This window comes from Manis pentadactyla, chromosome 17 (genome assembly GCF_030020395.1).
Source record: "Manis pentadactyla isolate mManPen7 chromosome 17, mManPen7.hap1, whole genome shotgun sequence".
NCBI lineage: Eukaryota > Metazoa > Chordata > Mammalia > Pholidota > Manidae > Manis > Manis pentadactyla.
This window is the reverse complement of record NC_080035.1, coordinates 55356549-55369563: the sequence shown is the minus strand read 5'-3', so window position 1 is coordinate 55369563 and position 13015 is coordinate 55356549. Positions and strand designations below refer to the sequence as shown.

General features: G+C 40.2%; 1 protein-coding gene across 27 annotated transcripts in view; it reads left to right on the top strand.

The window, feature by feature from the left end:
- DOCK9 (dedicator of cytokinesis 9) overlaps nt 1-9874 on the top strand; it is a 286115-nt gene extending 276241 nt beyond the window's left edge. For all 27 annotated transcript variants that reach the window (XM_036893860.2, XM_057494438.1, XM_057494436.1 and 24 more), the window contains 4 exons: nt 3419-3609; nt 6311-6411; nt 6547-6685; nt 8592-9874. In XM_036893860.2, coding sequence (XP_036749755.1) covers nt 3419-3609; nt 6311-6411; nt 6547-6685; nt 8592-8714 — 554 coding nt within the window. In that variant the 3' untranslated portion in view covers nt 8715-9874. The remainder of the gene's footprint in view (nt 1-3418; nt 3610-6310; nt 6412-6546; nt 6686-8591) is intronic.
- Nucleotides 9875-13015: the final 3141 nt, after the last annotated feature.

The window sequence follows — 13015 nt, the reverse complement described above, 5'->3', positions numbered from 1 at the left end:
CTAGATGGAGTCATTTTTCCAGCTTATAATGTTTATCTCTCTATTGTGTGATGACCTTAAATCAGTTCTAAGCAAAGGTTGTTTCTGGATCTGCAGCTTCAGCATCACCTGGGAACTTGTTAGAAATGCAGACTCTCAGGCCCCGCCCAGTCGTACTGAATCAGAAATCCTAGTGGTGGGGCCCAGCTGGTCATGTTTCCAACCCTCCAGTTGATTCCTATGCCACTCAGGTTGGCGATCTGCTGCTTCAAATAAAGCTAGTTCATTGATGAGTCAAGGGCAGGACTTTTTTAATATAACTATTCTGCTCAGGTAGCCCACTGATTCATAAACAGTTATCACCGTAGGGTGTTTTCCTTGGCCAGATTTCCTTCAGAGTTACAGTGTACCATTTTGTCACAGAAATCTTTTAGATTAGATAAAGGACAAGAGCAAAACTGTACCTGCAACAGAGGGGACAAAGAGTAACTCCACTGCAGAGAGAGGCAGACTAAACATGGGTTATTGGCTCAGCTGTGAGGCTGAGAAAGTGTGGGATTTGCAGAGCCTGTGCCTGGGCCCTGCAGCCAGGGTCACATTCTCTGTGTGACCTTGGGCAGGTCACTTAGTTTCTGTGTGCCTTAGTTTACTTACCTGTAAAATTGAGACTTATACTATCCATCTTGGGTTAAAGAATTTTGTAAATTATATCCAAGAGAGGAAAACTGTACTTCATTTTGCTAGATCCCATCCACTATTGAGCCCCTTGCCTTCTGTGGTTGATGGTAAGGAAGGGGATTGTAGTACAACAGAACACGTGAAAAAGGTACAGTTTTTACCCTGAAAGATCTTAAAGTACCAAAAGGATAGTCACTGGGAAGAGTAAAAATGTAAAGAAGATGTTATAAAAAGGCTATACTAAAATCTGTGTTGACCTTTAGTTAAAAACACACAGACCACGATATACTGGAGACGTTGAACTTAAGCGTTTTCCTTTAGGTTATTAATCCATTGGGTCCTTTTTCCATTACTTTACTTCAGACCTGACCCTTGGCCTTCCAAGTTACTGGGGAGCCCCAGCACCCCTCCCCCGCCCTCAGATCCTAGCAAGGGCTCACTCACCTGGGTAGTTCAGTCAGTCAGCTGCAGCTGTGTGACCGGTGATCGCCCCAGTGAGTGATCGCCCTGCAGGCCCATTGGGTGAAAATCTCTGACTTACCTCCCAGCAGGATCCCCTCCTTTGCTTCTGTCATGGAACTCCTGCCGGGAGTCTTCCAGGTCATGCCCAGGCTCCCCCTCAGGTCAGAAATAGTCTCCTGCCCTTCACTCTCTGTGCGTCTAACCAGGCTGGACAGTTACCTGCACTTCCCACTCTCTTCTTGGTCCTCCTCCTCCTTGAGGGGCTTCAGATCCTTAGAGCAGGCTGTTTAATAGTGTGATGGCTCAGGCAGTCACCTGATTACCCCCCTTCTAGGCCACTTTCAGCTTTCTTTAGCCATTTGGACAGTAAACACATTCATTAATTCAACAAAATTTATTGAGCACAGGCAATGCTACAACATTGGCATACTAACAAAACAGAGATCTGTGGCTTATGCAGGTCACATCTGGCAGGTGGAGACAGACAACAACAACAAACCTAATAGGCAAAGACACCCGCATCGGAAGGTGATGCATGTTGTAGATAAAAGCAAAAGGAGATTGGAAATGTGGGATTGAGAGGGGGAGGGTTACAGTTTAAATGGGGTGGCACCACTTGAGTCCGGACTTAGAAAAAGTGAGGGAATGGGCCTTGCACACCACTGGAGGGTGAAGCAGCTGCCTGTGCCCAGCATGTTCAGGGGACACCCAGCAGGCCTGTGCGGCTGGAGCTGAGTGAGCCAGAGGGGTGAGGCCACGAGGGAAGGCCCGGGTCCCATGGGCCGGGAAGGCTCATGCTCAGATGAGTTTTCTGTACCATTCTCCTCTCCTTTGCCTCTGAGTCTCCGGGTACCGTCACAAGAAGTAGTGATTCAGGACTTTTACACTGAGCGAAATCAGTGCAGTCCATGAACGCCTCGTAAACATCCTTGGAATTATTTTTTTTTCTGAAATACTGTGATAGCGCTAAAGCACTTGTGTTTTGACAAGACCCATAAAATGCTTGCCCAGGTGCTGCTTCTTACAAATGGGAACACAGTAGCCCTTCTCTGTAAGGCACGCCAGTCTGGCCCTGTCCAGGGGCACCTTTGGCTCCCTGGCTGGTAGGCAGCAATGCCCAGTTCTTGACACTAGCAAAGGAGCCTTTAGTTCAAAGAGCATTTATTGATCTCAGTGTTGCTGCACAAAAGCTGTATGTCTGCCAAAAACACACAGGAGAATGGAGACACAGACCCTTGGCCTTAGATTGATAAAACATTTAGAGACTAGAACAGGCCTGTAAGTGTGTGATTAATGAGGTTGAACATAATCTCAGCTTTCTGCAGACTTGGGTGGGACATCGAAACCCTGTGTTCTGCAGGGAGCTTGTCCTCTTATCATTTTGTTCTTTCTCAGTAAATTCTCCCCAGCTACTTATAAATGGTGATGAATCTAAACATAACACTCTATCTTTCACTTATTAAAAAATAAAAAGCTTTTAAGCATATATCTACATGTTTATTTGTAAATATATATTAAATGAGACTATTATATTTATGTATCATACAAAGCAACAAGGTAGAAATGTGAAACAGACCCAAATTAGAACAAGATGTTTTTCTGTTCATTTTTTAACTGTTTGATGTTGATATATTTAGGTGTTTTATGATGATAAATGAAAACAATATTGATTGGCTTTTTTATCTGTTAAAAAATATAAATAAGAAAAAGTAAATGTATTTGGTTTTTATTCATTTAAGTTTCAAAGTATTATTATTATTGTGACTTCAATAATTTGTGAAGTTTTGGTTCATAAACTACTTCAAAATACATTCTCACTTGTTATTTTTCATAAATTTCTCAATTTGCACAAACTAAAACATGCAAATCAAAGTTGTTCTATAGAGAAAAATGAATTTTCTCAAGGAAATTTCTATGAAACTAGTTTCTGGACTTAACCTGCTGTGTGATACCTCAAAACTGTTTAGTCTTCTTTATATTTTCAAAGCCTACTAACCCTTTCAGATGTTACAAGGAAGGGAGGTAGGACATTTGTGGATGAGAAAGTTAAGCAAGGAACAACAATTTCTTCAGTCACACGCTTCTAACATTAAAGGTTAACAAGACCCAGCTCTTGGCTTTATATGATACAACCTGCCATCAAACATACACAGTGCGAAAGGAAGACAGTATGTTGACACGTGACTTCAGCAAGCTTTGGGTTCTCTGTCTGTAAGATGGGAATACTGAGTCCTTCCACCTCGGTGAGCACAAAGATGGTGCGCGCTGTGGAGTGACTCTGGGACTCATTCCTCCACAGCAATACACTGCTTCCCTTATGTGAAGAAGCGGATCCCCGTCATGTACCAGCACCACACCGACTTGAACCCTGTTGAGGTGGCCATTGATGAGATGAGTAAGAAGGTGGCTGAGCTCCGGCAGCTGTGCTCCTCCGCCGAAGTGGACATGATCAAACTGCAGCTCAAACTCCAGGGCAGCGTGAGCGTCCAGGTGAGCCAGGTGCAGGGCAACAGAGGGCAACAAAAAGACAAAGGCTCCTTTGGGCCTTGGAAACTTTCAAGTCACTCAGATGAGCAAGTCTAATGTAGGTCCCCAGGTCACCAGGTCAGCCCTCACCGTCCCCGGTGACCGCACAGTGTCTCCTGATACCAGAGGGGCTGCAGCCTTCGGGTCCCCATGCAACCCCACCTACAAGGCTAGGTGGTCCACTAGAGGCAGGACACAGCTTTCCACACCAACCTGGTTTTTAGGTAGTTTGGGGAATTCTAGTTGCCCAAATAGAAGCATGAAGACTTCTAAATATAAAGAAATGTAGCTAGCTGTGGGTTTTCTTACAAAACTATTGTTTTCTGGTTCCTGTGAAAATTGTATCTGAAAAAGTACCCTGGGTTTCATTTTCTTGATGTTATCTTTTGATCAACAGAAATTCTTCATTTTGTAGCCCAATTAATCTTTCCTTTACAATAGTGTTATTTGTGCCTTTTAAAGAAATTTTTTCTTCAATCTTTTTCAAAGATTTTCTCCTTTGTTTAGTATTCTTGTTTAGATCTGCAGTCTGTCTGGAATGGATTTTTGTGTGTGTGGTAGTAGACAGAGGTCAAGATACATTTTTTCCATAGAGCTGTCCAAGTGATGTGCATCATTTATGGAAAATACCATCCTCGATATAAGTACTGTTTACACATATACATTCAGTGTCTGAAAATTCATCAAGTTATAAACACTTATGATATATGTACCTTTCTGTTTGTATGTTACACTTCATTCAATAATCAGATTTTTAAAAGGTATCATACTTACCTTGTTTCCTAGGAAACTAGGAAATGTTAAATCACTTCCTTTCAGTGACTAGCATGCCTCTCACTTTATTGATATTTTTAAGTGTATATGTTAGCGCATGTTTTTACATATGTATACATATATACATATGTGCATGTGTGTATGTGTATGTATCTCCCTATATATTTTCTTTTTCAAGAAAGTTTGTTTATGAAAGTGAAATGTATGTTGGAATACATGGGTCTTCAGGGAATTTTGGTTCATTTTCTGAAATCAGTGTTTGTCAACATTTTATGAGATCACACTGAGTTGTTGACTAATAGTTTTCTAAATGTCATTCACCACACAAATATTTACAAATGTTCTCAACCTCTTCCCTTATGGCCTGAAAGACTTACACGCCAAAATAAGTTATCAAGTGAATATGATAAATATTCTAGTAATGTGAGTGATTACATAACAGGGCCGGAGGTCACAGTTTTCTACAGCTAAAAGTAAAACCACTCAATAACATGGCCTGGGAACATCCTGCTTCTATGGAAAGGCCGGTAGAAGGGTGTGGGTGTCAGTAAAGGGTGGGGCTGGACAGATTGAGCTTTCTTAAGGGCAAAATGTACTCCACCATTTAACAGTGACCTTAGAGTTTTATAAATGCCAATCATCTTAAAACGCAAAGATCATCATTCCATGATGAGATTAAGTTTATACATGTGCACCCACCAACATAACAGTTGGAGTCAGAGGAAATTAATCTCATCATTTTATTTGTGTATTTCTATAATTTTTCACCAAGAGCTTCACTTGGATTGCTATTGGACAAGACAGCCATCAGGGTGGCCTTGTGGCTTTGTTCTCCAGGATCTTGTTATGTGAGACCTTATGAAGCCTCTTCAGCTTTCCTCATTGCATCTTCTTAGATTTGAGTATATTGTATCATTTTTGAGAATGCGTCATTTGGATCGTCTTCAGATTATTAACTAGTTCCCTACACATACCCAGTATGAAGACACATCTAGTAATCACAGGTTAGCTCGTTGTTCCTCTCTCAGAGGGCCCACCTCTGGTGTGAACCCCCACACGTCAGTTCCCCTGCCGTTACTGTACAGCCTTGCACATCATGGATCAGAACCATGGCCCATCCCCTCTGCTGTCGGTGACAGACAAGACAGACGGCCCTCCCTACTTTCCGACCTTCCAAGCCCACCACACCTCCCAGCAGGAAGTATGCAGATAACCACGTGGTCAAGTCCTTTCCCGAGCTCTCAGATGTCTAGAACTTTCTCCTTCCTGTCCATTGTGTCTAACATTTCTCTCCACGTCCCCACATATCCTGACTTACCTAACTTCAGGGAATTCCTCTTGGCTATCTAAGAGTTGCAGGGTTCTGATTGACTCACCCTGTTGCTAAATGTCCCCAATCTTTTTGGCTTTCTGGCATACCTCAAATGATCACTTCACTCAAGAACAGCAAATCAGTTTGCCTCTGGATGTTTACATGATCGAACGAGGTGAACACTTGGTTTTTAAACATGTGTACAACTATTTTTTTCAGTTTTTCACTGAACTCACCAGATTGACCTTTAGCTCAGTGTAGTGTACTACAAATGCCAATTGGAAGACAGGCTTTGCTCTCAGGATGTTCGACCTCAAACAGGTCCTTAAGTTTTTCCACCTTTGGGTCTTCATAAAATGAACCATCATCAAAGGTGCACTGAGGATGGCTGGCATGATAAAATCAAATGACAGATACCAGTATAACGCTTAGTCATGGTTTCTTCTTTTGGGCTGTAAGGTCCTTGAGGACAGGGCATGAATAACTCAAACAGCATTTTTTGCACATGAAAATTGAAACTAAGTCAGTGATAATAGCCATTTTCTTTATAATGTAATTTAATCTTTGTTTTTAATCTAGGTCAATGCTGGTCCCCTAGCATACGCCAGAGCTTTTTTAGATGATACAAACACAAAAAGATATCCTGACAATAAAGTGAAGTTGCTTAAAGAAGTCTTCAGGTAAAGCACACTGAAAATGTCTTTCTCTCTTCAACTATTGATCATTTCTGTGCTCATTCAGGGAAGAGGTACTACCCATTGAACTCAGTCTTTGTCCTCAACATGCCTTTATTTCCACCTCCTGCACCTTTTCAGACAATTTGTGGAAGCTTGTGGCCAAGCCTTAGCAGTAAATGAACGGCTTATTAAAGAAGACCAGTTAGAGTATCAGGAAGAAATGAAGGCCAACTACAGGGAGATGGCAAAAGAGCTTTCTGAAATCATGCACGAGCAGGTAAGTGCCACACCAGAGTTCTCGTTTTTAGGAAACATGCTGTAGTTAGGGTCTCAAATCCACCCTGGGATGAACTAAACCAGAACTGTGACTGTCTGAAGAATAATGTAGCATTTACACTGCTGTTACTGTCTATTCCAGGTTGTTTGGGGAACAGCTAACGACTTGCCCACCTCTTAGTACCTGGTGTAGCCAGAGTGGCACCCATCTCCTCTTCATCAGTCCTGGAGGTGGCTGCACTTCAAAGCTTTGTCCTTCCCCACTCCAATCTAGTTTAAAAAACAAAAAAACTCACATGAAAAAGAAATACCCACAATATACTGTTGCTAGAATTTTCTTCATTAACCCAATCCTTTCAAAGAACAGGATTAGGGTTGTTCAGTTTTTGACTATTTATAGCTGACCTGGGTGCCCCAGTGGATTCTTTGTGGCTACTTCTATATTCCTTGTCATTAAGACTACCTTTCCTGATTATAGTGTTACCATTGTCTTCCTGTATGAACTTGTTTCAATAGGATTATGTATGTGGGCTAAGAGGGGACAGCTACCCAGGGAACCGAGTGCATGTCAAAAAGTAGCATCCACATTATTGCTCCATCAGCTGCAGTGACTTCTTCCAAGTCATGGTGACAGTCTTTATAGTGTTACCCCCTTGATTACACTTAACTACTTTTGTCTGTTCCCTACATTGTTGTCTTTCCGTCTTCCTAAGTAGATGCCAAGACTACTTGTGTCAGTTAACATATCATGTGATAATTTAGTTAGGACTTTCTGTTGCAGAAAACTAACTTAAATGCCTAAGCTTTAAATTGTATTTCTTTTTCTCTCCTTCATGCTAACACATTCAGATGGGATGGTAATGTCATATTTTAATTTTATTTCTCTGATCCTTGATACACTGACTCACACAAACTTACTACTGGGTTTGAGCAACCGTAGACATTGGCATAATGATAATGCATGTGCAAAGGAAGCCAACCCTTATCTGGGCATTTAGAAAAGTAGGAAAATTTTTGAATGACCAAAGAAAAAAAAGTGTGAATAATTAAGCCAAAAGGGAGGGTTGAATGAAAACAAGTTTTGGGGAAAGCTCAAGGTCTTTTCCATGGAGCATCCAGATTCCTATGTAAACAGCTTGATCAGTGGATGCCAGCATTTGGCACAAGAAAAAAATAAAGTAGGAAAAAATTATGGACTGATAAAATTAAAACTCCCAGATTGTATGGACATTTAATGCAGTGCTATGCTCTGAACTGCACTTTGAACTTGGCATTATCTCAAGATTAAATATCTTTGGATGCTTAAGTAAAAAGGGTTGTGATCTGGTGTAGACTTGCTTTTGGCCTTTCCAGGAGAGCCTCTGAGTGTATGTGTTCTCAGTTTCCACTTGGCGATAGGTCAGGCCTTACAATAGAATTCTTCCCTGTATTACTGGGTATGACGAAACGTGTTCAGGGACAGAGGGGAAGCCACTGTCTCTTTCCCAGGATGTCAATCTAAGACCCTGAGAAAAGGAGCCAGTAGAGAAACAGAGATGTTCCAGATTGCCTTTAAAAGACTTTTCCAAGGGACAATGCAAGGTTGTGGCCTCATCAAGTATGAGTAGGATAGACTTCAAACCACCTTATCATCTAGCGAGTCTAGAAGGCTCTCTATTCATTCACTAACTTGTCAAGGAATCAAAACATGTGTCTCCTTATAATCATGATCTGGAAAAGGTCCTTTGCTAGATGAGCTGACCCAATCCTTCTGCAAACTGCCAAAGCCACGCTATCTGAACATGCCATCATTCACAGGAACAGTGACCACCTGATGGTAAATTGTGTGTGTTCCATGAGACCCACCATTATGAGAAATGTCGTTCAGGAGATTACACTTGAGTAATGTTGTGTTTCTGTGCCTCGAGATCTGTCCCCTGGAGGAGAAGACGAGTGTTTTACCGAATTCCCTTCACATCTTCAATGCCATCAGTGGGACTCCAACAAGCACAATGGTTCACGGCATGACCAGCTCATCCTCAGTGGTGTGATTTCATTTCACGGACCACGTGTGTGGACTGACTTTGTCATTTGCAAACTCAGGATGATTTCCAAGGCTAATCACTGGGCTTGTGCAAGACATGGGGGAGACCGAGCACAAGGAGAAGTCAAGGGGAATGGGAGAGAAAGGAAGTAAAGAACTGTGTTATTTCTTAGCAGATTTTCTAGAGGAGTCATAAGAGGGTACACATATATTTTTAAATCTCATTGGCAATATTCAGAGTTTTCATTATGTCTTAACAGAGGTGTGTGGTGGACATTCTTAAGCTGAAGTTAAATTTTATTCTTCTTTACAGAATAGTGTTAAAATAAGCGGCCTAGAGAAAGCAAATGTTCTGAAATGTACATTACAGGGACAGTAGCACTGAAATTGAGGCTGGGGTAACCTTTTGCCTCTAGGCTAAGCTGGAAAATCTTGAAAATATTTTTTGTCCTGTGGCACACACATTCAGGTTGAATACAAGAACTATTTTTGTGACTAGTTTTTGATGACCTAAGGGAACTGACCATTGTAATTTTTGTACCAGTGAACCAGGAGGTTTAGTGCTTTTGTACTCATTTACTTGCATTTAAAAAATATGAAAGCATAAGAAACTATGTGAGCTTAAAACTAGTCAAGCAGTTTAGAACCAAAGGCCTGTATTAATAAACACAACTATGCTAAAAATCTCAAAGTAGTACAGTATGTTATGTACATAGAGTTTATTAATATAGTCTCAGCATCCTGTACATACATGTATTACATTTCTACATTTTTAATACATCAGCTTCTGCGTTAAGTTTTATTGTGACAGATCTGTGCTGTTCTTAGTATATGCAATACACTTGACATTACTGTTTTATCCCTGTACATAAAAAGTGCAATTTGGAGATGTATACAGTCTTTGCTATGTTAGGTTTATAAGCTGTTTTAAAAATTTCATCCTTTTGCCAAAGTGGTGGAGTATGTAATTGGTAAATCATAAATTCTGTGGTGAATAGTGGTGTAATTTAAAGCTTTCACCATGTTATATTTTCTTTTGAGACATTAATTTAGTAATTTTATATTTGGGGAAAATAAAAGTTTTTAATTTTATTTAACTAGAATCTCTGCCCTGCTGTAATTAAGCATTCTGTACCACATCTGTATTAAAAATAACATTGCTGATTTTCCAGTAGTGAACGTTGGGTATTTATTGTTTGACAGTCTAAGAGGGGCAGGATATTGACATACATGAGGGTGAAATAGCGTGGTATATGAAATGTGCCTTAAAATACTTGAGGAAAAAAAAGAAGGTAGGTAGATGAAACAAGACTGGCAAATGTTGATAATTACAGAAGCTGAGGTTTGTCCTGTGGGGAATCATCAGACCAGTTTCTCTGCTCTTGTGTATGTTTCCATGATAAAAATTTCAAGAGGCAGGTTTGAGGCCACACTTCCAGTGGACTTAGATGAATGCTTTGTTGCACCATAGTCTGGCTCTGAATTCTACTCGTTGTTCCCAAGTATGCATAGATACCTTATTACCTCTAGCTTTTCCTCTTCAGTGATATCAGTCTTTATAATCTGCCATCTTTATCATCTCCCTTGCTTGCTTTTGAGCAAGTTGGTGAGGCTGGAAAGAAACTGGAACAAGATGGTCATTTATCACAGCAATGTATCGGTGGCCACGTGTGCACAAACTCCCCATGTCCTACATTGTCATAAACACTGAACCTGAGTCACATGATGGCTGATTGCAGGTGCCTGTCCTGCCTCAGGTGGACCCAGTGGCCTGGCAATGAGTCAGTGCCTTGTCACTCAGCCCTCTGTAGTTAAGGTGATGGAAAGAAAAGGAGTCTTTCCACAGGATATAAAACAGCCGGTTTTCCTACTTGAAGAATTTTAAAGGCTGCCATTTACATAACTAAGTGAGAAAAGAAAATGTGATGCTGTGTACATGTTGAGCTCCCAGATTCCCAGAATCTTTTGAATCACTGAAACATTCTCTGTCAGTCGTACAGCTCTATTTTACAGATGGAGACAAGGGTCATAAAGAAGAGATGGTGAAATGTTATGACAATTCACCAGAGTCTACAGCCATTCATTAATGGATCCAAATTTAAGGCTTAAGAAGATTCTCTGTGTAGGTTTGCCCTGAGTCTGTAACATCTTTAGCCCAGTGTAATAAAGCTTGAATCTGTCATCAACAGGAATGGGAATAAGAGTTCGTTGTCTTTGTCACTGGGTTGAATTTCCTAGTCATAAATGCCTCATTTAGAAGCCATGAAATTCAAGTCACTGTGTAGTAATATAAGTATAAGTCTAGAAGGAGGTAACCTGCTATCTCATTGTTAAACTTGGAGAGTAATTTAAACATGCTGTGTCAGGTAAGATTCAGCTTGGAAGGTAACTAACCATTGTTTATTATAGCGATGGAGAAAAGTGGAGGAAAGAGCCATCTCTAAGTTGAGGACATCTACTATTGACCCTGCAAAAAAAAACCCACATTTGTATCCATTAAAAACCTTATTTAGTTAATGCATAAAATTTTAATTTCAGTATAAAGTTATACATTACAATAGTTTATTGGAGACAATTTTTTTAACATTAAAAAATCTTCATTGCTGCTTTTTCAGTAAATTTTTTAGTGTTTCCCATAGATATTACATCTTTTTGTAATTTAGGTAAAATGTATCATTTTAACTATTTATAAATGTACAGTTCAGTGATATTAAGTACACTGATGTGCTGTCATTACCACCATGCATCCGTGGAACTTTTCCATCATCCCAAATAGAAACTTTGTCCCTATTAAATAATAACTCTCTATTCTCCCTTCAGCGAAATTGTTTTTGAAAGAGCTTTGGAATAAAAGTCTAGTTAGTACATTATAAGGGTTATTTGCTGCCCAGGAAGTAACTAACTCTAGGTCGGATACATAAATAGAGCCAGGCCCTTACATGGAGGAAGCTCCTGAGAGGATGGATGTGATGGAAAAGATACCTTAGGAGCAATCCTAGAGATGTGTTTAACCATGTGATAGCCTCTGGCTGTAAACCTAAAATATGCCCCAAGGAAACAGAGAGGAAGTCATTTTTATAGCAGAAGTTCCCACGTAAATGCCCACTCAGCAAATGAAGGGTACAAACGTGTTCAGTTGTGACTGGTTGGTACAGGTCACAGCTGATTGGTTAGTTTCCCAGCCATCGTCTGTTTTTGCAGCAGCAGCAGGTCTGGTTTTCAGGAACAATAGAAACTGGTTTCTCCAAGGGCACAGAATATGTGGTCTCCTGTCAATGCATAGATCAATGGCTCCTTTTTGTGTCGGCCTCAGTTAACTTGATAGAATCCATCCTGTTTTCTGGCACTGCTGGATTTTTCTGAGGGGGAGAAGGAGAATGGGACCCACTTGTTTTTGTTTTATTTGTTGGCATATACCCTAAAAACAAAAATAGTGGAAAGATATAAATAAATCATTGGTTAAAAAACATTTTCAGTAATTGCTTGTGGAAGTGGTGTATTATTTTTGTGAGACTGTATTGTTATTCTTAGACTGCTGTATGTTTATTGCTGAAGATAGTAAAAGAGTCATTATGATGATATCATTGGGAGCCAACTCTTTGGCATGGGAGGAAAAAGTTGCATCTGTAAGACCAAAGAGGTCAAATTAAAATACTTTAGTTCTGAATTTGATATGGAAATATCAATTTGCACTCATGAAATATTTATCTTACTTCCTAGCTTGGCTCACTGAAAAGGCCTAAAAACAATGACCAAGCCAGTAGCTAGTGGGCACCCTAAGCACCCAAATTGTGGTCTCTAAATACCATGCCTACCATAAGGATCCAGGTCTCATTGGAGAATGGCTGATTCCAACTTAGGGCAGAAAATGTATAAAATGAGTGCAGAGCATCTCATACCAGAAATCCGTAGGGCTGGCAAAGACACCTGAGATCCTACCAAAAGAATTTAAAGAAGCTCCTTCTAGCTGGATATGGGATGAGCATCATCAAGTATATTACTAGCAATGAATTGAAATTATGTAATTAAATTCATGAGTTCATGATAATACTAGAAAAAATAAATAAGAAAACTAGTAACTATTGAAGGAGTTAATATTGCCAAGAAAGATGAGGAGGTTCATGTGCTTCATAGTAGAAGTACACACCACTGTCTACTGTGGAGTCTTGCCAAAAAGTCTAACCTGAATCTCATCAAGTCTAAATCTTAACTACCAATTAATTCCCTAGGAAACACAGAGCACAGAGGAACATGTTAAATGACACCATGGGGAATGAAATCAGTAATATCCAATTCTGTGAAAAGCTC